Raw genomic sequence first — 24,260 nt, forward strand, 5'->3', positions numbered from 1 at the left:
CGGTTTTGAGTCTTTGTTTTCTTTCGTACATCATATGTTTTATCGAGTCAAAGTGTGTTTTTAGAGTCTTTTAGTCGTTTATCGAGTCTCTACAGGTTTTAGGTTGCTTCGGAGGAAAACGAGCTGTTTTGGGGTATAAACACACTTTTGGAGATGCAGTTTCGTTTAGAAATGTCAGACGTTTTTCCTCAGATGGAATACTTCCCACCGTTAGATCTTTCTGCATTTTTGACACAAGTTAGATGAAGATGTTATCTTGAGTTTACAAGTGGTTTGAAGGAAATCCAACTGTGCATTCAAGAGTTATACCTGAATTAGTGAAGACAGGTCATTCTGCCGAGCATTTGAAGCAGTTGCGGAGTTGGAGACCAGAAGATTCAGATCGATCGATCCACTTGTGGATCGATCGATCCCATCCTCTGACGGACGAGAAGCAGTTTCCAGTGACTCGGGATCGGTCGATCCACCCACCGGATCGATCGATCCCTTCCCGAGACGTACTTTTGGCCCAGAATTGACCCGATTCACTCCAGATCCGACCCGGCTCGTTTCCTATTGTTTTAAAACCCTATGCTCGACTCTTTACACATTATCTTTGATATTTTTGAGTTCTAAACTTGGTTCTTTGGTTTGTAAACAACTTTGGGCAAAGGAATCCATCCTCTTGACACTTGGAGAAGATTTCTAAACCCTATTCCTTTTCTATTTTATTGAATCATGTTTTCTTTCATATCTATTTGCCTTTTCTCTTTCTCTATGTGTGAGTAGTTCTCCAATTGGGTTTTAGGGTTCCAATTAGGAGATTCAATGGATTAATGGATTGATTGTGTTAGGAATTTTCATTCTCTAGGTTCTTTGATTCACATGCTTCTTAATGCTAGAATAGGATTGATCACCCTGTTGTAGATTTCTAGGTTTTTATATGCATCAAAAGTGTTCGATAAAATGCCTGAAAGAATATGGATTGAGCAATGTATTTCTAGCCAACGAAAGTTGACGTTAGGACGCATTGTGAACTTAATGAACTTGTTTGGTAATGCGAATTTGACTAGGAAATTGCATGCGAAAGTTTAGTAATCGAATAGTCAAATTTAGTGATTAATGTCTTGAAAGAGAATTGGTTTAAATGTGTTCATGTTCGAGAACGGTTCTTAATTACTGAATTCCTGGTTTCATGTTTCCATTATTCGTTGATCTCTGAAATACCCTAACGCCCAATGTCTTTAAATCTTGAAGTTAAATCGTTTAATTAATTTGCATTTTTATTTTACAAACTGAAAACCCGAACAAGCAATCTTTTTAGTTTTAGCTAAGAACAAGTCTCGGAAATCCTTAGAGTATCTTTGGTCCTTGTGGATCGACCTCGAATATACTGCCTAACGGTTAAGTGTATTGAGTAATTACTCGAGCAATCACTATAGAAAAAAGAAAATATATTCATTCTAATATTATATATAGGGATTGACAAAAAATATATTATTTTTTCACTTACTATTATAATATACTAGATAAGGCCCGCCTAAATAGGCGGGTATAATATATAAATATAAATTGTTATCGATGATATTTGAATTTTGATTAATATAGTAATCCATTCACTTTCCCTAATATTTAATAATTTAGTATTTTTTGTTTTAAATAAAAATTAAATCTTACACATTCCATTTTTCTATACATTTTAACTATTTATTTCATCGTAATAAACTGAATTTTAATTCTACATACTCTTTCGTATTGATGATATTTCAAATCCTAAATAGTAACCAACACACATTTTCTATATTTAATTTAGTATTTTTTAATAAAAAAAATTTTAATCTTACACACTCCATTTTGCAATATAATTTAACTATTTATAACATCACAATAAACTTGATTTTAAATCTTCATAGTTCATCTTAATGGATAAACGGCTAATAATAATTTTGTATCCAAATCGTATATATATCATATCAAATTTATATCTTAGTTAATATTAAAAATTTAAATATAATTAACAAATAACAAACATTTAATAAAAAATAGAAATCCACAAAAGTTATGGAAAACAAACATTGTTTAAAATATAGCTTTCTATATAACGTAATCTCATAAGTTAGTTTTACCTCATGGCAAACTAATTTTAAATAAGTTAAAATTAATAAATAAATCATTAAAAATATATATATTAACATTCTCGTTAAGTAATCAAAAATTCATTCATATAAGCCATTTCCCCAAATATTTTTAGTTTATAATTATGACTACATGCACTAAAATTCTTAAAATAAAATTAAGTATAACCACACTAATTTTCTTATCAAATATTCAAATATTCGTTCGTTTTTATAAGCTCATTATTTTTTGTAAAAACTTTGTGTTTTCATTTGACGAATAAAAACACTATATTACGATGATAAATACAATTTTATCCAATTAAATTAATGTTAAATAACTTGTATTGTTATTTAAAACTTCAACCGTTATTATTTATTTGTTAATATCCATACTAAATGATTTTATAGAAAACAATTAACACATGCCAAATTTAATTGACCAATAACACATGTGAAGAGAAATTGTTAGTTTTATTTTTTGGTTATGAAAAATAAAGTTAACAAATTTTTAAAATTAGATATATAAATTAGTATATGTAAATATTCTTTTTTTTTTTAGTTTTCCTATTTCGTTAATGAAGAAAGTTAAATATTTTTTGACATATGTCAACATCTGATCGATAGACTTGACATGTGTCACGATCATGCGAGTTAGATATATAAATTAGTATATGTAAATATTCTTTTTTTTTTAGTTTTCCTATTTCGTTAATGAAGAAAGTTAAATATTTTTTGACATATGTCAACATCTGATCGATAGACTTGACACGTGTCACGATCATGCGAGTTATTAACTTTGAAAACCATACTTTATATAATAATATCACAATTTTATTCTAAAACAAAAAAATTATTAATTTTGTAATAAATGAAATTTAACCCGTACTATAGTACCGATGATGATCTAGTTGAGTTTATAAAACAACAAACATACAAAAACCAAAAATGGTATGAACATGTGGAAATAATTGGCTCAAATATTCTATTAATATACTGTGTTTCTTTATCCATTTAGATGGATAGAATTTTGGACCACACTTGCCACCATAATTGTCATTCCAGGAAGATCACGAGAGTTTCGCTAGGAAGATAATACATTTTCCTCTGTTATAAGCAATCCTGATTGATTACTGATTACGGATTCCTCTTGTTTCCATCAACCTCATCTTCACTTTTGAGCAGCAACAATGATCATCGTTGACTCTCAAAACTGCTTCATCTTCATTCTCTTATGTCTCTTCTCACTTCTCTGTTACTATCTCTTCTTCAAGAAACCTAAGTATGGCTTTAACTTGCCTCCGAGCCCTCCTTCTCTGCCCATCATTGGTCATTTTCACCTTATTCTCTCTGTTCTAATCCACAAGTCCTTTCAGAAACTCTCCTTCAAGTACGGACCATTACTCTATCTCCGCATCTTCAATGTCCCCATAGTCCTTGTCTCCTTTTCCTCGATAGCCTATGAGATCTTCAAGACACATGACGTGAACATCTCGTTCCGTGGCATCCCTCCCATAGATGAGTCCCTCTTGTTCGGATCTTCCACCTTCCTCATGGCTCCTTATGGAGATTACTGGAAGTTCATGAGGAAGCTCATCGTCACGAACCTGCTCGGCTCCCAAGCACTCGAACGGTCACGAGTCATCCGTAAAAATGAGCTTGAGTGGTTTTATGCAAGCTTGCTTGATAAGGCGATGAAGAATGAGAGCGTTGAGATCGGTAAAGAATCGATGAAGTTTAGTAACAACTGCATTTGGAAGATGAGCATGGGAAGAAGTTGTTGTGAGGAAGAGAACAGTGAGGCAGAGAGAGTCAGGGGTTTGGTTACAGAGTCATTTGCCTTGTTTAAGAAAATCTTCTTGGCAACATTGCTTCGTAGGCCGCTCGAGAAGCTTGGAATCTCACTATTTAAAAAGGAAATATTGAGTTCTTCCCGTAGATTCGACGAGCTGCTAGAGAGGATTCTTGGAGAACACGGAGAAGAGAAGCCAAATGAGCATCAGGGTGGAGACATGATGGACGTATTGTTGGCAGCTTTTCGCGATGAAAATGCAGAGTATAAGATAACTAGGAATCATATAAAGTCTTTTTTCATGGTAAATGTTTCTTCTTCTCATTAAGAATTCAAAGTAATAATCTTGACTAAGAGATGTTGTTTTCAACAGTGCAGGAACTTTTCATTGCAGGCACTGACAGTTCAGGGCAGAGTACACAGTGGACAATGGCCGAGATCATTAATAACCCTATTTGTCTAAAGAGACTAAGAGAAGAAATCGAATCGGTTGTAGGGAAAACAAGGTTGATTCAAGAAACGGATTTACCAAACCTTCCTTACTTGCAAGCGGTGGTCAAGGAAGGGCTTAGATTACATCCACCAGCTCCTCTATTTGCAAGGACCTCCAGAGAATGGTGTGAGATTAGAGGGTTCTATATACCAGAAAACACAACACTTGTTGTTAATGCTTATGCTATTATGAGAGATCCTGATTCTTGGGAAGATCCTAATGAGTTTAAGCCAGAGAGGTTTTTAGCTTCTTTTGAATCAGGGCAAGAAGATGCACTTAAGTACATTCCTTTCGGAAGCGGAAGGAGAGGCTGTCCGGGAGTAAATCTGAGTTACATCTTTGGAGGAACCGCGGTTGGAATGATGGTGCAATGCTTTGACTGGAAAATCAAAGGAGAAAAGGTTGACATGGAAGAGGCCATTGGAGGACTGAACCTGACCATGGCTCATCCCCTTAAGTGCATTCCTGTTGCTAGAACCCTAAACCCTTTGACTTTGTAATCTGCAAATGATATCAAGTTCAAAGATCGTTAAAGTTCAAACTTGTGAATATAAAAATGTGCTTTCTGATGTCTATTAGAATGACATCCAAAATTCCAATGTTGACAAATGTCTTGCGGTTTTCTCCATTCATCCAAAATCATGGCCAGAAACTGGTGAACACAAGTTTATACCATGTAGTTATGAAAGTTTGGACCTTGAGGATTTATTTGCTATGTTCTCTTAAAGTCTAAAAAAAAGAGAAATAAGAAAAATATGCACTACAAAGAAACATAGAACTAGAAGAGGGTGCATGCCATAAGGTTGAAAGAGTCTCCAGCGTCAAAATGAGGAATTATTCATCACGTTTTGTATTTTGGTAGTGGTACGTTGTTTTGCTCTTTAAAACTTTGCTTAGATACTTGAACACGCAAATGAATTTACACTAAGAATTAGCTTACTGTTACTGATATATTTCATGGTTTATGAGAAATTGAACGAAAATTAGTGGGCTTATATGTAGACAAAATGCAAAAATATATTGATGATTTTATATGCTATTTTCTGAAGAAAATTTTCAAATATGATATGAAACCAAAGATCACATACAATCTAATTATATTCGTTAAAAAATAATCAACTTAACCAATTAAAACAACAATTTATAATTATTGTGGTCCTCATCAGTTTACAAACTTTTCCAAATTGCGTAAGGCAATTACCATTTTGGTAACAAAGGGGGCACGGAACCTCAAATTTCCAAGAAATTTACATTTTCAAGTGCTAATTAAACACAAGTGATTGATTCTTGATAAGATAATTCTATGTGTCATATGCTTTTCACTTTGAGCAAGGCAAGAATTGCAGCAATGATCATCCTTGGCTTTCAAAACTGCTTATTTTTCATACTCCTCTGTTTCTTCTCACTCCTCTGTTACTCTCTCTTCTTCAAGAAACCAACCGGCTCAAGACGTGACTTTGATCTGCCTCCGAGCCCTCCTTCTCTTCCGATTATCGGTCATCTTCATCTTCTCCTTTCTACTCTTACCCACAAGTCTCTTCAGAAACTCTCTTTCAAGTATGGATCTCTCATCCGTCTTCGCATCCTCAACATCCCCATAGTCCTCGTCTCCTCAGCCTCAGTTGCTTATGAGATCTTCAGGACGCACGATATGAATATCTCGTTTCGTGGTTCCCCTCCCATCCACGATTCTCTTTTTGTCGGATCTTGGAGCTTCATCTTCTCTCCTTACGGAGATCACTGGAAGTTCATGAAGAAGCTCATGGTCACAAAGCTTCTCGGATCACAGGCACTAGAGCGGTCAAGAGGCGTCCGAGCAGATGAGCTAGAGCGGTTTTATGAAAGCCTGCTTGATAAAGCGAGGAAGAAGGAGAGTGTTGACATCGTTAAGGAAACGATGAAGCTCAGTAACAACATCATCTGCAAGATGATTGTAGGGAGGAGTTGTTCAGAAGAGAACGGCGAGGCAGAGAAAGCTAGGGGCTTGGCTAGCGAATCGATTGCCTTGGGCAACAAGATTGTACTAGGAAGCATGTTGCGCCCACCGTTTAAGAAGCTGGCAACCTTACTATTTACAAAGGAAATGATGGTTGTTTCTAGCAGATTCGATCGAAAAGATTCTTACGGAATATGAAGAGAAACTAGACGGACATCAAGGCACAGAACTGATGGACGCGTTGTTGGTAGCTTATCAAGACGAAAACGCAGAGTATAAGATCACTAGGAACCATATCAATAGGGTGTCAAAATGGGTAACCCGACCCGACCCGACCCAAACCCATATGTGTTCGAGTGTTTAATGGACGGGTTTGACCCGACCCATATATTTATATGGGTTGAATTTACATACCCAAACCCATTATTATAAAAACCCATTGGCTTAATGAGTTATATGGGTACCCATATATATGTATAATAAAATATATAAATAATAAAAATCCAAAAAAATAACATAAAATTGTAAACCAACAAAAGTTTTTAAATAATAAATTAAAAAAATCTAGATATTAAAATAGAAAAGCATCCTAAAATCTTAAAACCACAAATCCAAAGAACCATAAAACCAAATAAAAAAAAGAAAAAATAGTCTTAATTTAAAGAACATTTGAATATTATACATATATTTTACTTTTTACTTTTATTTTTAGGTAAAATGTAAACTTTCATAGTTATTTTAGATATTTTACATATATAATTGTAAAAAAAAGAAGATATTTTACATATATTTATATATATTTTACATAATATATTAATATAGATATATATAAATTTTACTTTTTAGTTTTGGTTATGAAACTCATGGGTAACCCATGACCCTAATGGGTTTTACCCATTAAACCCATAATCCTAATAGGGTAACCCACTAAAACCCATTTATATATATTGGTAAAAAAATTCTACCCAGACCCACTAAAATCATGGGCGGGTTCGGGTAACCCATGGGTATTAACCCATTTTGACACCCCTACATATCAAGTCTTTTTTCGCGGTAAACATTCCTTACATCAATCAGGTAGTTTCATTGAGAATAATACAAAACTGTTGTGACTAAGAAACGTTTTAGCAACTGCAGGATCTTTTGTTTGCGGGCACGGACACCACAGCGCAAACAACACAGTGGACAATGGCGGAGATCATTAATAAGCCAAACATTCTTGAGAGACTGAGAGAAGAAATCGATTCGGTTGTAGGGAAAACAAGATTGATTCAAGAAACAGATCTACCAAAACTTCCTCATTTGCAAGCGGTGGTTAAAGAAGTACTAAGACTGCACCCACCGGGGTCTTTCTTTGCAAGGTTCCCCCAAGACGGGTGTAGGATCGGAGGGTTTTACGTACTGGAGTAGACATCACTTATTGTTAATGTTTATGCTGTGATGAGAGATCCAGATTACTGGGAAGATCCTGATGAGTTTAAGCCAGAGAGGTTTCTTCTAGCTTCGTCTTCAAGATCAAGGCAAGATGATGAGAGAAGAGAGAAAGCACTCAAGTACATTCCATTCGGCGGCGGAAGGAGAGGTTGTCCAGGAGAAAATCTAGCTTATGTCATTCTAGGAAATGTTGTAGGGATGATGGTGCAGGGTTTTGAGTGGAGAAACGAAGGAGCGAAAGTTGACTTGGAAGAATCAATCAAAGGATTGACCTTGACCATGGCTCATCCTCCTAAGTTCACTCCTGTCGGTCGAACCTCAGACCCTTTAAATCTTAATCAGCAGAGTTGATGGGACCTTTGAGCAAGCAAGCTCCTCTCGTTTCTGTATACAAGTCTCCCGATTTACTTTTTTTTTTAAAGCTTTGGTTTATATATTTAATAAATAAATAGTCCCGGTTTTGTGTATGAAACCGTAAAATTCCCGTGTCCAAGTCTCCCGGTTTAGTTGTTTACCTTTTTTTATTTAGTTTGGTTTATTGTCTGAACCGTAAATAATTGTGAATTATTCTTCGGTCTAAGTCCTAAATCGGTTCATATTAATCTTGTAAAGCAGCGAATTTTAAGTCGATTTTGTTCTTCTCCGATTCTGTATGCTAAGATTTGAGAAAGCTTTTTTGGTGATTACTGTGACGGTGATAGGATTGATACCCAGAAACGACGAGACTTTCAGATGTGTGTTTTTGAAGGAAAAAGATGAAAATTTTCGGCTTTGAAGCAAAGGAAATTGGAGGGTTAAGTACAACTTTGAAAGCCATGTAATCCAAACGCCTACTGGTTAGGATTGGGGATGGAAATTGCCAGCTGCAAGATCAAGGCAGGCAAAAACGACTAGGGTTTCAAGTAGTTTCTGTTTGGTCTTGTAGAGTGTAGAGTTCTCTAGAACAAAACCGTTACTGGTTGTGATAGTTTCTGTGTTGTGCTTGCCGATTTTGTGAGGTAAATAAAGGAGATTGAATTCTATTCATATCACAAGCATTGTGTACTGATTCGTAAATTTCCTTTCTTTGAATGAAATCAGAATAATTTTCTCATTTTCTTTCTCCCCCTCCCTGAGTTCCCTAAAAAGTTTTGTTCTTTGGTGATTGTTTTGGTAGTTTACTTTTCTTTTTCTTGAGAATCTTGAATCTGATTTCTGATAGCGTTTCAGAGAGAGATTGTCATGTCTAGGAAGCTGATTTCTTCAAAAGTTATGGTCAACACATGGACTTCCCAACATCCATTATTTTGCTTGGCCGGACACAAGTAGGTGGATTGGGATTTTGACCACTTGACATGTTTGTTTATTACTGCTTTTCAGCCTGAAGTTAGTTTCTATAAAGCCGGGTCACTCTCATTAGCTACGTGAATTCATGAATGCGGCAACATCTGCTGTGAGATTGGAGATGGTCAAGCTACCCTGTTTTGGTATGTCTTGCAATTCCTCCATTATTCTTGTTTGTTCCAGTGTTATTGGTCTCTTTCTGAAGAGTCAACCATAAATCCAGTAGTGGATGATATTAAAAGTTTGAATTAAATGTTTATTGATAGAAGGTGAACTATCTTGGTCCCACACTAGTAACCAAGATGAAAAGTAACATCATTGTTATGTAATATATAGTTATATACAGAGGATGGTCGATTCTTGATTAGCGAATCCTCTGTCTATCTCCTTCTTTCACTTTGAGCAGTTATAGTAGCAATGATCATCGTTGACTTTCAAAACTGCTTCATTTTTATCCTCTTAAGCCTCTTTTCGCTACTCTGTTACTCTCTCTTCTTTAGGAAACCAAAAGAACCTCGACTTCACTTTGATTTACCTCCGAGCCCTCCGTCTCTTCCGATCATCGGTCATCTTCACCTTCTTATCTCTGTTCTACTCCACAGATCTTTACTGAAACTCTCCATCAAGTACGGATCTATTCTCTATCTTCGCGTCTTCAGTTTCCCTGTAGCCCTCATCTCCTCAGCATCAATTGCTTATGAGATCTTCAGGGAACACGACGTTAACATCTCGTCTCGTGGTTTCCCTTCGACCGATGATTCCCTTTTTGCCGGATCTTTCAGCTTCACATCTGCTCCCTATGGAGATTACTGGAAGTTCATGAAGAAGCTCCTGGTTACAAACTTGCTTGGAGCCCAGGCACTCGAGCGGTCACGAAGAGTCCGTGCAGATGAGCTAGATCGGTTTTACAAGAACCTGTTGGATAAAGCGATGAATAAAGAGAGCGTGGAGATATGTGCGGAAGCGTTGAAACTCAGTAACAACATCATCTGCAAGTTGATCATAGGGAGGAGTTGTTCAGAGGAGAATGGTGAGGCGGAGAAAGTCAGGGCTTTGGCTACCGAGTTAGATGGCTTGACGAAGAAGATCTTATTGGCAAACATGTTGCGTCCAGGGTTTAAAAAGCTTGTTGTCTCACTGTTTAGAAAGGAAATGATGGATGTTTCCAGCAGATTTGATGAGCTGCTCGAAAGGATCCTTGTGGAACATGAAGATAAACTGGACATGCATCATCAAGGTACAGACTTAATGGACGCGCTGTTGGCAGCTTATCGGGGCAAAATTGCAGAGTATAAGATCTCTAGGAACCATATCAAGTCATTTTTCGCGGTAAATGTTCCTCCCATCAGGTAGTTTCATTGAGAATGCATAACTGTTCTGCCTAAGAAAAACCGTTTTGCAACTGCAGGATCTCTTATTTGCAGGCACCGACACCTTGGTGCAAACAACACAGTGGGCAATGGCGGAGATCATGAACAACCCTAATGTTCTTGAGAGATTGAGAGGAGAAATTGATTCCGTGGTAGGAAAGAAAAGGTTAATTCAAGAAACTGATTTACCAAACCTTCCTTATTTGCAAGCGGTGGTTAAGGAAGGACTAAGACTGCACCCTCCTGGTCCTCTCTTTGGAAGGTTCTCCCAAGAAGAGTGTAGGATGGGAGGGTTTTATGTACCGGGAAAAACAATAGTTATGGTTAATGCTTATGCTGTGATGAGAGATTCTGATTCTTGGGAATTTCCTGATGATTTTAAGCCAGAGAGGTTTCTAGATTTGTCAAGATCAGAGCAGGAAGAGGATAGAAGAGAGCAAGCAATTAAGTACATTGCTTTCGGAAGTGGAAGAAGAAGCTGTCCGGGAGAAAATCTAGCATATATCTTTATAGGAACTGCAATTGGAGTGATGGTACAGGGATTTGAGTGGAGAATCAAAGAAGAGAAAATTAACATGGAAGAGGCAGTTGTAGGACTGAGCTTGACCATGGCTCATCCTCTTAAGATCATTCCTATTGCTCGAACACTAATCCCTTTAACTTAGAATCCGCTGAATCGGAGTTCATGAATCTTTGCTAAGTAATTAGGTAGCCATGCTTTTATATTACTGTGTCTGAGTTTTCTGTTTTAGTTTGGCTTATGTTTGAAACCGTAAACAATTGTGTAAGTTTCTCTCTTATCAATAATTCCTCTTTCTTTTTCATGTGATCTACATTACAAGAATCCAACAAAACTGATAGAGATATTAATTTGACTTGTCGTAAGAAGATATGAGTATATTGCAGAAAATGAGTATATCACCAAAATAATTTCCAGTACTACACGGTTTTCCAAGAAACAAAAACATTACTCCAGTTCTTCGGATCCAACCTTTTTCTTTTCATTCTAATCTCGAGAATCCTAGTTCCTGAAACTGAGCTTGGGAACACGTAAGAAGTTTGTTTTCTTCTGCACTAGACATGATCTTCAAAGACGGTCAATTACATTTGCTGTTCTTTTGCCCTTTTCAAAAATCTATGAACCTTTGTTTTTTTCGTTTTATATGTCGTTGATCAAATTTCTAGATTGATTGTTTCCCTATCCGATTCCATTTTGTCCCTAGAGCCTCTCGATTCTAGTATCTGCTTTGTATTGTTTTCAGGCTTAAGTTAGTGTCAGCAAAAGCTGGTTCCTCTGACGAGCTTGGTCGCTGCAAAAACGTTTTCAGGTGGCGTAGCTACTGAATTAGGAATTATCTCAGCCTTGCAAGCTCACAAGCCCCAAGCCAGGTAGCCTTCAAATTCTTTATTCAACCATAATCTCACATGGTAACTTTCTGTGTTCTTATCAGTAGTTCAGACTTGTCTGTCTTTGACAGCTGTACTCTTGGACCTTTCTTCTCTCTTTGTCATCATGTATTCATGTGATCTATATTCTAAGGATCCGAAGAAAGTGATAGAAATATATTCCCATAAACATTTCCATCACTTAAAAAACAAAAACAAATCTTGAATAATCACCATACATTAGATTAATGATTCTTGATAAGAGAGTATTATGTGTCATTTGCCTCTTCTTCATTTGAGCAACACTGGCAGCAATGATCACCGCTGAATTTCAAAGCTGCTTCATCTTCATCCTCTTATGTCTCTTCTCACTCCTCTGTTACTCTCTCTTTTTCAGGAAACCAAGCTCAAGACGCGACGCCTATGGCTGTGATCTGCCTCCGAGCCCTCCTTCTTTGCCAATCATCAGCCATCTTCACCTTATTCTATCTGCTCTAGTCCACAAGTCTTGAAATTCTCCTCCAAGTATGGACCTCTCCTCCATCTTCGTATCTTCATCACTCCCATAGTGCTAGAGGAGACTAGAGGAGACCAACTTCTTGCATCTCTGCGAGAAAAGCATTCAAAAAGACTGTCACTGCTTACACTGAGTCATAAATCTCGAACTTGTCTATTCCTCACAACACACAGTGAGTCGTCTTTTGTCACCTTAGAATATTTAATTATCAATTTGATCACTAGTGTCAAACTTTTGATCTGAGCTTATATTATTATTAATAAACAAGGTTCTACTTGTCCACTATCTCACGTTCTTCCAAATAGGAGCATGGTAGCCATACTTTATATTAATGGTTTCAACTGCCTCTTCACTTTAAGCAACAATGCTAGTGAAGTTGGTAGTCATACTTCACATACGTTATACAGTATTATTATTACTAAAGGAAGACTAAAAATTTCCTTCAATTAATATAATAATATAAACAACAAAAAGGTACCTTAGATCATACGTTATAACAGAGTATAATTTCTTGAGATGTGTTAATACTCTGTTTCATCTACCTTTCCCACTTTGAGCAACAATTGCAGCAATGATGACTGTTGACTTTCAAAACTGTTTCAGTTTCATCCTCCTCTGCTTCTTCTCACTCCTCTGTTACTCTCTCTTGTTCAAGAAACTAAAGGACTCACAAGTTGGCCGTGATTTGCCTCAGAGCCCTCCGTCTCTTCCGATCATTGGCCATCTTCACCATCTCATCTCTTCTCTAGCCCACAAATCTTTACAGCAACTCTCAGCCAAGTACGGACCTCTCCTATACCTCAGCATCTTCAACTTCCCTGTAGTCCTCGTCTCCTCGGCCTCTGTGGCTTACGATATCTTCAAGGCACATGACTTGAACATCTCGTCTCGCGACAACCCTCCAATCGACGAGTCTCTCTTGGTCGGATCTTCTGTCTTTGTCGGCGCCCCTTATGGGGACTATTGGAAGTTCATGAAGAAGCTCTTGGTTACAAAGCTTCTGGGACCACAGGCACTCGAGCGGTCAAGAGGCATCCGTGCGGATGAGCTAGAGCGGTTTTATAGAAGCCTACTAGATAAGGCGATTAAGAAAGAGAGTGTTGAGATTGGTAAGGAAGCAACGAAGCTCAGTATCAACAGCATATGCAGGATGAGCATGGGGAGGAGTTTTTCAGAAGAGAGTGGTGAGGCTGAGAGAGTTAGAGGTTTGGTTACCGAGTTAGATGGCTTGACGAAGGTTTTGTTGGTAAACATATTGCGCTGGCCGCTTGAGAAGCTCGGAATCTCTCTGTTCAAAAAGGAGATAATGTATGTTTCCAACAGCTTTGATGAGCTGCTGGAGAGGATGCTTGTGGAACATGAAGAGAAACGGAATGAACATCAAGGTACGGACTTGATGGACGTGTTGTTGGAAGCTTATGGAGACGAAAACGCAGATGCTTGTGGAACATGAAGAGAAACGGAATGAACATCAAGGTACGGACTTGATGGACGTGTTGTTGGAAGCTTATGGAGGGAAAAACAGATTCCGACTAAGAAACGTTTGAAACTTTCAGGAGCTTTTCCTTGGAGGCACTGATACCTCGGCGCAAACAATACAGTGGGTAATGGCAGAGATCATCAACAATCCTAACGTTCTTGAGAGACTGAGAGAAGAGATTGATTCGGTTTTACCTCAGCGCAAACAATACAGTGGACAATGGCCGAGATCATCAACAACCCTAACGTTCTGGCTAAGATTGCACCCGCCATTGCCTCTAATGGTAAGGACGTTTCAAAGAAGTTGTGAGATGAAAGAGTTCTATATACCGGAGAAGACAACACTTGTAGTTAATGCTTATGCTGTGATGAGAGATCCTACTTCTTGGGAAGATCCTGATGATTTTAAGCCAGAGAGGTTTCTAAGGCAAGATCAGGAGGAGAGAAGAGCACTGAAGCACATTGCTTTTGGAAGTGGAAGGAGAGGCTGTCCTGGATCAAATCTAGCAACTATTATCATAGGAACTGCAGTAGGAACAATGGTGCAGTGTTTTGACTTGAACATCAAAGGAGATAAGGTCAAAATGGATGAGGCTGGAGGACTTAACTTGACCATGGCTCATCCTCTTGAGTGCACTCTTGTTCCTCGAACCCAACCTTTCACTTTCTGATTTCCATGAAATTCTCTCTGTTTCTCTCTTCATCTTATTCACAGACGTTTCTCGGTTCAATCCGGTTTAAATTTGGTTTGATTTTGATTTCCATGGTTTATAACCCGGAACCGTAAATAATTGTCCTGAAAATGAAATCAGAAAAATGTCCCGCTGCTGTGTCCTGTCGTCTCTTTCTCTCTCTCTCTGTCTCCAGTGTCGCCTGAATTTCTTGAGATGCAATTGTATCAAAGAGCAAAGAAACCCATCAAAATCTCGTTTGCCTTCTACTTGTACAGTCGTTGATCGATTCATAATCGCTGATTCCTTTTCTTTCGGTGCATTTTAGGTCGATTTTGATTTTTTACTTGCTGGTTCAATTCTGTATCGTAGAGCGTTTCGATTCTAGTGTCTGCTTTGTGTAGGCTGTTCTTTGTCAATAGGTTATCAGAAACTTCGAATTGGACTAGAAAGTTTTGGTCTTTGGTAAATTATTTATTAGGAGCTTGTCAGTTAGGTACTTAGGTGCAGATTAGCTTTCTCATGAATGATGTGCTTATTGATAGCTTTTGAAAGAGTATGATGTCTTGGGATGCTGACTTTTCCAAGATTTATTGATTAAAGAAGTTCTTTTATGCAATGTTACTCTCCATGAACCTTCCAAGATCCAATTTTTTTTTCGTCTCCCAGGACAAGAATGTAGATTGGGAATTAAACCACTTGAAAAAAGTTTGGTATCTTTCTTAAGCTAAAGTCATTTTGGATCATTTTCAGTAAAAAACTTGGCTCGGTTTTGCAAAGCATCTTCAGGAGGGCTATAGCTAATGGTTTATCTCAGCCTCTCCAGTTCTGTCTTGGGATATCATAAACTTATCAATGCCAGCTTCGAAATCCCTGGTTAGCCACTGTAAACTTGAGCTTTATAAGTGTTATTTTAAAAGCCATATTGTGTTCTCTGAAAGAAGACGTGATCTTTTATCTGTTAAGCATAAATGGGAGTTAATTTGGTATCACATCCCTTAGTCCTCCCTGCACTAAAACCATTAGGTTCATGGACCCTAAAGGTGTCATCAATGAGATATTTTTGCAGTAAATACTTTGCAGCGCTTGTGATTGTCTTCTTTGAATGCACTTTCAGTCGTGATATTTTGCCGCTTCTTAGCTCCCTGCCAGATTGTTAGCCACTGTAGACTTGAGTTTTTTAAAGTATTATTTTGCTTTGTACTTCTAATCATGATATTCTTTTATCTGCCACTGCTTTGAGGCAGCTTTGGAGTCTGGTCGAGATATAACCACAAGTGTCCAAAGATAATACTTAAAAAAGACTTGATTCCCTTCATTTTACGTTCTTCCTAAAATATATTATATTTTAAGTATAAACAATATTATTATAGATCATACATCCTATTCGTAGATTCTTGACACAATAATACTCTGGTTTCATTTACCTTGTCACTTCGAGCAACAATGGCAGCGATCATCGTTGACTTCCCAACCTGCTTCATATTTATCCTCTTATGCCTCTTCTCACTCCTCTTCTACTATCTCATCTTCAAGAAACCTAAGAAATCAAGGCTTGTCGCTTATGGATGTGAACTGCCTCCGAGCCCTCCATCTCTTCCGATTATAGGCCATGTTCACCTGCTCCTCTCTTCCCTAGCTCACAAATCTTTACAGAAACTCTCATCCAAGTATGGACCTCTTCTTCATCTCCGCGTCTTCAACTTCCCTGTAGTCATCGTCTCCTCGGCTTCTATGGCCTACGAGATCTTTAAGGTTCATGACTTGAACATCTCGTCTCGTGATAACCCTTCAATTGACGATTCCCGCTTGATTGGATCTTCTGTCTTTGGTAGTGCTCCTTATGGAGATTACTTTAAGTTCATGAAGAAGCTCCTGGCTACTAAGCTGCTTGGACCGCAGGCACTTGAGCGGTCACGAGGCATCCGTGCAGATGAGCTTGAGCGGTTTCACTCAAGCCTGCTTGATAAGGCGATAAAGAAGAAGAGTGTTGAGATTGGTAAGGAAGCAACGAAGCTCAGTATTAACAGCCTCTGGAGGATGAGCATTGGGAGAAGTTTTTCAGAGGAGAATGGTGAGGCTGAGAGAGTCAGGGGACTGGTTACCGAGTTAGATGGCTTGACAAAGAAGGTTTTGTTTGCAACTTTGCTGCAGAAACCCCTTGAGAAGCTTGGAATCTCTCTTTTCAAAAAGGAGATCATGTCTGTTTCCAACAGCTTCGATGAGGTCCTGGAGAGGGTTCTTGTGGAACATGAACAGAAACTGGACGAGCATCAAGATAGGGACATGGTGGACGTGTTGTTGGCAGCTTATGGAGATGAAAACGCAGAGCATAAAATCACCAGGAACCACATCAAGGCATTTTTCGTGGTAAAAGTTCCTCTCATTAAGCTAGAAAACGTTGACATTGGTTAGAAAAGGCATTTTGATTTCATTTTAGGATCAAAATTGTTCCTACTAGAAAACGTTTTGAAATTGCAGGAGCTTTTCTTTGCGGGTACTGACACCTCGGCGCAATCAATACAGTGGACAATGGCAGAGATCATTAACAACCCCAAGATTCTTGAGAGATTGAGAGAAGAAATTGATTTTGTGGTAGGAAAAACAAGGATGATTCGAGAAACTGATCTACCAAAGCTCCCCTATTTGCAAGCGGTGATTAAGGAAGGACTGAGATTGCACCCGCCATTGCCTCTCTTTGTTAGGACGTTCCAAGAAGGGTGTAAGATTGGAGGTTTCTACGTACCAGAGAAGACAACACTTATTGGTAATGCTTATGTTATGATGAGAGATGCGAATGTATGGGAAGACCCTGAGGAGTTTAAACCAGAGAGGTTTCTAGCTTCTTCAAGATTAGGGCAAGACGAGGAAAGAAGAGAGCAAGCGCTTAAGTACATTCCTTTCGGGAGTGGAAGGAGAGGTTGTCCTGGCTCAAATCTGGGTTATATCTTTATTGGAACCGCAGTTGGATTGATGGTGCAGTGCTTTGACTGGAGAATCAAAGGAGACAAGGTTAACATGGATGAGGCTGGGGGATTAAACTTAACCATGGCTCATCCCCTGAAGTGCACTCCTGTTCCTCGAAGCCAGCCTCTACTTGCTGCTAATCTGCAGATGCCAAGTTCGTAATTTTCAGTTGTTAGTAGCATCATGTTACTGAACTCGCAGACATAGAAGGGTCCTGAATTTCGTTAAACTGGTAAGGAAAACTATCGGTTAACTACTGGTTTGTTTTTCTTTCCTGGTTTATTTGTTACATTGTGGTTTACTGTATCAGTATGAAACTATAAACTGTATGGGTACATGATTTTGTATGGAATTTTCCCTTTTCTGAATAGAAATATTAAATAAAGTAGAAACTTGTCTATTGTTGGTTTATATAATCTGACTTTATCTTCCATTTTTCACCTTCTCGAATTCAATTCCGTTACATAGAGCAGTTTGATTCTTCTATCTGCTTGACGTATGTGGTTTTATGTCTCGGTTGGTTCAGTCTTTTGTTTCCTCCCACTCTTTTGTTCATGTTAAGATTGGTGAGCCTAGGTAGATGCTTTTTTATCTGATTCGATTTGGTGTCATAGAGCAGTTCAATTCTATTAACTTCGCGATGCATGTTGTTCTTAGTCTAGATCATATTCAAATTCACTTCTCATGCCTCGGGAGTTATCACATTGATTAGCTATTTGAATTATAATTACATGTCATACTTGGTTGATCCTGTGTGAGATTAAGTGTAAGGTTCTATTAATCAATACTAACTGATAAAGTGACAAACAAAGAATACTGCAATTTCAGAAATTGCGACTCTTTATGGTTATGGGGGCTTGGTTTGATTCTTAATTGGTTGCAGTCGAGCTGCTTATGAATGGTTACGGCACAGTGGCAGTCTACTTCTATCTTGAGAATCTGGAATTTGATTGTTCTGATAGCTTTTGATAAATTTTGAGATGTCCTAGAAGCTAATTTCTTTAAAGTGATATGATTAAAGAAGTTCGTTGGTTATAAAGTAGTGTTTGTTTTCATGGGGTAGATTCAGGTCATGAAAGAGGAAAATGGAGATTTTTGCTTTGATAAAATTTCTTTGCGTTTTGAGGGAAGAGAATTGTTTGTTTTTTGGTATTAACACTGACCTAAGCAGCACCAGATATATGTGGTTGCATTGAAGATCTTTCGTCTGTGTAGGGATTACGGATGAAGAACAAATCCGGAGATGTCGGCTTTGATGTTCAGTCATTACCAACTGATCAAGTGACAAAAACCCCTGTAAGTTTTCAGAAATTGCAAGCCTTTACATTTTAGGACTTGGAAATGTTTGGTCTTTGGTGACTGACCTTCCTTGGATGGTTAGTTTAGTCTAGCTACTAATATGAGTTATACTATCAGTAATCCAGACTTGAGTGCACTTTCCAATAGAGAGATACTTATCTTGCTAATTGAGCGTTTCTTATGTCAGAGACTTGAAACATTACATATTTATTGATACAAAATCTGCATATTTCACATTTCTTATTTACAAGACTCATAAGATCCACGTGTAACCTTAGGTGTCAGTTCGTTGGGTTTTTGAAGATTCTTTTTTCACTTATTGAATGATCATTATGATCACGAGTGTCAAGGAACTTCTGATCCGAAACGTTTCTTGTTAAAAACTTTCCATTATTTACGTTCTTCAAGAAAGAAAACATTTTGCTTAAAAGCATCATAGATTGTTGATAAGAGGAGACTCTGTTTCATCTGCCTCATCGTTTTGAGCAACAATGGCAGTAATCATTGAATATCAAAACTACTTCATATTTGTCCTCCTCTGCTTCTTTTCACTCCTCTTTTACCCTCTCTTCTTCAAGAAACCAAAGGACTCACAAGGTGGGTTTGATTTGCCTCCAAGCCCTCCTTCTCTGCCAATCATTGGTCATCTTCACCTGCTCCTCTCTACTCTAACCCACAAGTCCTTACAGAAACTCTCCTCCAAGTATGGACCTTTCCTCCATCTCCGTATCTTCAATGTCCCTGTAATCTTTGTTTCCTCGGCTTCTGTAGCATACGAGATCTTCAGGGCACATGATGTGAACATCTCTTTTCGCGGCAACCCTCCTGTCAAAGAGTCCCTCTTGGTTGGATCTTCTGGCTTTTTCACCGCTCCTTATGGCAATTATTGGAAGTTCATGAAAAAGCTAATGGTCACGAAGCTGCTCGGACCGCAGGCACTCCAGCGGTCACGAGGCATCCGTGCAGATGAGCTAGAACGGTTTTACAAGCACCTTCTTGATAAGGCAAGGAAGAACGAGAGCATTGAGATTGGTAAGGAAGCAATGAAACTCATTAATAACAGCATCTGCAAGATGTTTATGGGGAGGAGTTGTTCTGAGGAAAATGGTGAGGCAGAGAGAGTCAGAGGCTTGGTGACCGAATCGACTGCCTTGACAAAGAAGATCTTTATGGCAAACATGTTGCACAGGCACCTTAAGAAGCTCGGAATATCACTGTTCAAAAAGGAGATAATGGGTGTTTCTTGCAGATTCAACGAAGTGCTGGAGAGGATTCTTGAGGAATACGAAGAGAAACTTGGAGCAGCTTACCGAGACAAAAATGCAGAGTGTAAGATCACTAGGAACCACATTAAGTCGTTGTTCGTGGTAATGGTGTATCTCAGTAGGCAGATTCGTATGTAATCCAAAAGAACACCGTTAAATGTCCGGTCTAATTCCAAAAGAACACCGTTAAATGTCCGGTCTAATTAAGAAACTTTTTCAAATGCAGGATCTTGTCGTTGCAGGCACCGACACTTCAAGACATGCAACACAGTGGACAATGGCAGAGATAATTAACAAGCCTGCGATTCTTGATAAATTAAGAGAAGAAATCGATTCTGTTGTAGGGAGAACAAGGTTGGTTCAAGAAACAGATTTACCAAGCCTACCATATTTGCAAGCTATTGTTAAGGAAGGACTGAGATTGCACCCTCCCGGGCCTCTCTTTGCAAGGACAGCTCGAGAAGGGTGTAGGGTCGGAGGATTTTATGTACCCCAGAACACACCACTTGTTGTTAATGCTTATGCTATGATGAGAGATCCTGATACTTGGGAAGAGCCCAATGAGTTTAAGCCAGAGAGGTTTCTAGGTTCAGGAAAAGAAGAGGAGAGAGAGCATGGACTTAAGTACATTCCTTTTGGTAGCGGAAGAAGAGGCTGTCCTGGAGTAAATCTAGCTTACATTCTTGTTGGAACGGCGATTGGAGTGATGGTACAGTGCTTTGATTGGAAAATCAAAGGAGATAAAGTTAACATGGAAGAGGCTCGTGGAGCACTGGTCTTGACCATGGCTCATCCCCTTAAGTGCATTCCTGTTGCTCGAACCCCGTACATGCAGTGTCGCGGTGAACTTAAATGAAGACTTCAGCTTTCCATCATTTCACCTTTTCATGTTTTGTTTCATGTTTAGTGTCAGAGATAGAAACATGTTGTTGATTAATGTCAGATAGCTGTCATCAATTAGTTAGGGTTAGTTAGCTAGCTAGTCACTTGGATAGATAGAGATTTATTTTGACGTTTTACCTTAAATTTGCCAGAAAAGATAAGATTGATCAACACATAAACTCATGTCGTCAAGCACGTACGCATGCTTAAACACAACTCTTCCATGAGGTTCATCTACCCGGCCCCTCTTGGAAAACACATCCATGAGGAACATTGGCTTAACAAGTGATTCAAACCAGACCAAGTTCAACACTATCATGAATTCATTTATGTAAAAGACAGGGAAAGGAAACAGAGATAGGGTGAATATATAAAAAGGAACAAATATCATCAATTGCTGAAGAACCTAGAAACCGTGTTCATGATGATATCCGGGTCACTTGCGTTATTTATTTCCATCACTCGGTTTGCTCTGAGATACGCAAAGACTATAGCAAATAGAAGCACTAGCAGCATTACAACCTACATTTCCGAGTAGAGAAGAGAGTAAGTCGTGTATTTCAAAAATGAGATTTATAATATACATATATATTTATTGAAGCTGTGGCAAAATTTATCTTACAAGGAGAGGTTTTGATTGTGCTCCGTCGTTAACCAAGGAATTTCTGAATGTAAGAGAGATAAAGATTCATTAGCAGTTATCATTACAAACCAAAAACGTAGCAGGCTGTGGAACAACAAAAAGGCGACTGGGCATAAAACAATCTTCATGAGAACTTACTAATAGAACGAGAAGATACGAAGAAAATAATTACCTCTTCTGAAGAACCCCAATGTCTCTACAGAGTTTCAGGACAACTTCAAGTCGGTGTAGAGTCTCTGTGGCATTTGGATCCTTCTTATCGACCTATGTACGTACAAATAAGATAAACATGATTCGTTTTTAAATAACAATTGAGAGTAAATATATATACTAACATACCTTTGCTTTCAACATGCAAGAATAATCATAGAAAGCGCCATAGACATCATCCATTGTTTTTGTGCGATCCATGACTTTAGCAGTTATACCTAAATATAATAATTTCGTCAACAAAATATCAAACCATTGGTCTACACGTTCTTGGTTAGATACACATATATATTACCTCGCCTCACTTTCACAACGCCTCTAAAGACTTGTACATTGTCATAGCATAATGAAAGTGTTCCAATCGCCATAATCTGATCAGGGAAACACATTTACAATTTTACATCAATGTAGAGGCAAGTTTTAGAGTAGAGTATATATAATAACTTTGTACATGAATGTCTGAAATCAGTTAAATATATAACGGGAAAAACAATCTAAACACTTTTTAACGAGGAAATTAAAAAATTTGGAAAATGTGATAATATATTTCTCTAACCTGAGGGATGGCACAAAACCGAAATATGGTAGGATCACGCAAAGCAGCCATGTACTTAAAGCAATCTTCAATATGAATCAATGCATCGGTGACCATATAATTTAAGCATTGCACTGCTTTGGTCGAGTTCTCCTCATCTTTGAAGTCCTCAAGCTTGCCAACATATTTGCTCCAAATCTGGCGAGGCCAGAACTTGCGTGGCTCTGGTATCTCATTAATGTCCTCAAGATAATCTTTGATAATGTGTGTTTTCTGCAAATAATGTTTAAAGTTATTTGATAACAAATGTTGCAATATATTCGAGGAAGAAACGTTTAACACGTGTTCTACATGTAGAAATAAGCCCATTGAATTGGAAAGTTGTTCCCAATCTGGAGTTAAAACTTCTAATCCCGAAGCGAGGAAGAGTTTAGACAGGCCAAAACCCAAAAGTCCAGCAACATAGTAGCAATATTCAGTGTGGTCCTCCATTGTTTCTACCTGTCAGGTAGTAGATCAGAAGATTGCGATCAGTGCACAAATTGTTTCACGAACCATATATATTAATAAGTTTTGTATCAAAAACCTCCTGGCAAATGAACTTGGCCATTCCTGCACCCATTCTTTTTGTAATATCCTCAATAACTTCTTGATACCTGTACAAAAAAATAAAATAACATAAATTAGTCAAAAAAATTTAGAAAGTCAAATGATAAAAGAGAACTAAATTTAATTAATTATAACAAATTTGCCTATTGCACATAATAGAACTAACCCTCTTTCAAGTTGGAGAAAAGCCGAAGACACATGGTGGAATTGGTCCATTAGAACTTTGAACTCGTTCCTACCACCTAAATTTAGATGGAGAGATGAAACTAACACTCAAATACTAAAAAGAATGAAGATGCTACAGAGAGACTCTTTTCTGACTTACACGAAAAGTGCCAGTCACGATCATATATGCGACGGTGGAAATCTGTCAGGATGGGAAGCTTGACCTCCTTTGATATGCTTGTGTCATCCTCTGTATCACAATGGCTTTTAATTTATCTTCTAGTTGACAAAAATAAAATAGCTATGGAATTGTTTTCACCAAAAAAAAAAGCAATGACCAATTGTATAGTCACTAGTTAAAATATACAACATTTAAAGAAAAATAATAAAAATCCAAAAGCTTAGAAGTAAACACGATAAACAAAGCTCCAAGCCTCCAAATGTTTTTAACCTTCTAAGAATGAGATTCCACCACCAAATAGCAAATTCTACATGCCTCATCATGTTAACTAGATAATGTTTTCAGATATGGAAATTAAATTTGCATATGCTTAGGAGACTAACCGACGGTATCAAGAGCTCGAAGAACCAAGTAGAACACACACATCTACAAAAAGTAAAGGAAATAAGTTAAAGTTCATGTTAGAAACAAAAGTGATGTAAGATGCCAAGGCATTACGGGGTTTCGAAGCTCGGTCCGGAGTTGGTGAATGACGTAAGAGAAGCTTGTAGAAACATTGTGGAGTAAGGAATAGCAGATTCTCCAGTGTTTCCCTGGTGGGATCTGCTTCTGAGCTTTCTTAATCTCCCTCTTCAACTTGAGCAGTAGATATATCTCATCTGGGTGTCTCAAAATTTGTCCCAAGCTACCCATTTTTTCAAGAACCGATATTCCTAAAGATTCGAAGACCCTTTAAAATATTTAAGGAGCAAAAATGTAGGAACTCTCATGTTTCATGTGCATCGTCGCGTCGGTGCCATTGGAACAGCCCATCATATCTTCTCTTGTATATATTTCAATTTTCAAAGCTTCCATCTTGCGACAGGTGAACCCTTTTTTTGTCGTTGTGAGTTATTTGGTGTGGGGCTGTGGGCTATACTCATATTTGATTTTTTTAAAAAATTAAAATTATAGTATTGATAAATCGGTTTAATTTGGCATATAGTAACTGTAGGAGAGTGAAATGACTT

The 24,260-nt window shown here is 37.9% G+C and overlaps 6 protein-coding genes and 1 pseudogene across 8 annotated transcripts; 6 read left to right on the forward strand and 1 right to left on the reverse strand.

Annotated features, from left to right (window-relative positions):
- Positions 1 to 3,129: 3,129 nt before the first annotated feature.
- LOC9321423 (cytochrome P450 705A20) lies at positions 3,130 to 5,000 on the forward strand. The gene is made up of 2 exons (XM_002883180.2): positions 3,130 to 4,189; positions 4,264 to 5,000. The coding sequence occupies exons 1-2, from the start codon at positions 3,284 to 3,286 to the stop codon at positions 4,876 to 4,878; spliced, it is 1,521 nt and encodes a 506-aa protein (XP_002883226.2). The 5' UTR covers positions 3,130 to 3,283; the 3' UTR covers positions 4,879 to 5,000.
- A 464-nt stretch (positions 5,001 to 5,464) lies between these two features.
- Positions 5,465 to 8,841, forward strand: LOC9319294 (annotated as a pseudogene).
- Positions 8,842 to 9,260: 419 nt separating this feature from the next.
- On the forward strand, positions 9,261 to 11,265 carry LOC9319295 (cytochrome P450 705A5). The gene is made up of 2 exons (XM_002883182.2): positions 9,261 to 10,400; positions 10,480 to 11,265. The coding sequence occupies exons 1-2, from the start codon at positions 9,489 to 9,491 to the stop codon at positions 11,104 to 11,106; spliced, it is 1,539 nt and encodes a 512-aa protein (XP_002883228.1). The 5' UTR covers positions 9,261 to 9,488; the 3' UTR covers positions 11,107 to 11,265.
- A 712-nt stretch (positions 11,266 to 11,977) lies between these two features.
- LOC110230202 (cytochrome P450 705A20-like) lies at positions 11,978 to 14,583 on the forward strand. The gene is given in 2 exon segments (XM_021032264.1): positions 11,978 to 13,786; positions 13,860 to 14,583. Coding segments are annotated over 2 exon segments (1,506 nt in total). The 5' UTR covers positions 11,978 to 12,915; the 3' UTR covers positions 14,495 to 14,583.
- Positions 14,083 to 18,880, forward strand: LOC110230200 (cytochrome P450 705A20-like). Of its 3 annotated transcripts, none has more exons than XM_021032259.1 (3): positions 14,083 to 14,822; positions 15,248 to 16,864; positions 16,976 to 17,872. In XM_021032259.1, the coding sequence occupies exons 2-3, from the start codon at positions 15,941 to 15,943 to the stop codon at positions 17,621 to 17,623; spliced, it is 1,572 nt and encodes a 523-aa protein (XP_020887918.1). In that variant the 5' UTR covers positions 14,083 to 14,822; positions 15,248 to 15,940; the 3' UTR covers positions 17,624 to 17,872. The 3 variants fall into 3 exon arrangements, 2 of the variants coding, with proteins under 2 accessions (XP_020887918.1, XP_020887920.1); XR_002333332.1 differs by lacking the exon at positions 14,083 to 14,822 and adding an exon at positions 18,677 to 18,880 and having other exon boundaries at positions 14,914 to 16,864; positions 16,976 to 17,693; XM_021032261.1 differs by lacking the exon at positions 14,083 to 14,822 and having other exon boundaries at positions 14,914 to 15,370; positions 16,031 to 16,864.
- Positions 18,881 to 18,996: 116 nt separating this feature from the next.
- LOC9319296 (cytochrome P450 705A5) lies at positions 18,997 to 21,044 on the forward strand. The gene is made up of 2 exons (XM_021032262.1): positions 18,997 to 20,127; positions 20,252 to 21,044. The coding sequence occupies exons 1-2, from the start codon at positions 19,252 to 19,254 to the stop codon at positions 20,879 to 20,881; spliced, it is 1,506 nt and encodes a 501-aa protein (XP_020887921.1). The 5' UTR covers positions 18,997 to 19,251; the 3' UTR covers positions 20,882 to 21,044.
- A 26-nt stretch (positions 21,045 to 21,070) lies between these two features.
- On the reverse strand, positions 21,071 to 24,085 carry LOC110230201 (squalene synthase 1-like). Its single transcript, XM_021032263.1, has 12 exons — positions 23,749 to 24,085; positions 23,634 to 23,676; positions 23,230 to 23,319; positions 23,071 to 23,146; positions 22,882 to 22,951; positions 22,647 to 22,796; positions 22,317 to 22,568; positions 22,056 to 22,131; positions 21,890 to 21,978; positions 21,723 to 21,814; positions 21,530 to 21,572; positions 21,071 to 21,429 (listed from the first exon to the last, which is right to left on the reverse strand). Exons 1-12 carry the CDS (start codon positions 23,941 to 23,943, stop codon positions 21,298 to 21,300), a joined length of 1,308 nt encoding a protein of 435 aa, XP_020887922.1. The 5' UTR covers positions 23,944 to 24,085; the 3' UTR covers positions 21,071 to 21,297.
- Positions 24,086 to 24,260: the final 175 nt, after the last annotated feature.

This window comes from Arabidopsis lyrata (assembly GCF_000004255.2).
Source record: "Arabidopsis lyrata subsp. lyrata unplaced genomic scaffold ARALYscaffold_3, whole genome shotgun sequence".
NCBI classification, from domain to species: Eukaryota; Viridiplantae; Streptophyta; class Magnoliopsida; order Brassicales; family Brassicaceae; genus Arabidopsis; species Arabidopsis lyrata.

What these genes read in the sequence shown, in the direction of transcription:
- LOC9321423 (XM_002883180.2), top strand. Translation starts at nt 3,284, where the DNA reads ATGATCATCGTTGACTCTCAAAACTGCTTCATCTTCATTCTCTTATGT. An exon ending in ATATAAAGTCTTTTTTCATG is followed by an intron (nt 4,190 to 4,263) that starts GTAAATGTTTCT and finishes TCAACAGTGCAG; the next exon opens with GAACTTTTCATTGCAGGCAC.
- LOC9319295 (XM_002883182.2), top strand. Translation starts at nt 9,489, where the DNA reads ATGATCATCGTTGACTTTCAAAACTGCTTCATTTTTATCCTCTTAAGC. An exon ending in ATATCAAGTCATTTTTCGCG is followed by an intron (nt 10,401 to 10,479) that starts GTAAATGTTCCT and finishes TTGCAACTGCAG; the next exon opens with GATCTCTTATTTGCAGGCAC.
- LOC110230200 (XM_021032259.1), top strand. Translation starts at nt 15,941, where the DNA reads ATGGCAGCGATCATCGTTGACTTCCCAACCTGCTTCATATTTATCCTC. An exon ending in ACATCAAGGCATTTTTCGTG is followed by an intron (nt 16,865 to 16,975) that starts GTAAAAGTTCCT and finishes TTGAAATTGCAG; the next exon opens with GAGCTTTTCTTTGCGGGTAC.
- LOC9319296 (XM_021032262.1), top strand. Translation starts at nt 19,252, where the DNA reads ATGGCAGTAATCATTGAATATCAAAACTACTTCATATTTGTCCTCCTC. An exon ending in ACATTAAGTCGTTGTTCGTG is followed by an intron (nt 20,128 to 20,251) that starts GTAATGGTGTAT and finishes TTTCAAATGCAG; the next exon opens with GATCTTGTCGTTGCAGGCAC.
- LOC110230201 (XM_021032263.1), bottom strand. Translation starts at nt 23,943, where the DNA reads ATGGGTAGCTTGGGACAAATTTTGAGACACCCAGATGAGATATATCTA. An exon ending in GGTTTTGTGCCATCCCTCAG is followed by an intron (nt 22,132 to 22,316) that starts GTTAGAGAAATA and finishes TTCCCTGATCAG; the next exon opens with ATTATGGCGATTGGAACACT. An exon ending in CTTGCATGTTGAAAGCAAAG is followed by an intron (nt 21,815 to 21,889) that starts GTATGTTAGTAT and finishes GTACGTACATAG; the next exon opens with GTCGATAAGAAGGATCCAAA.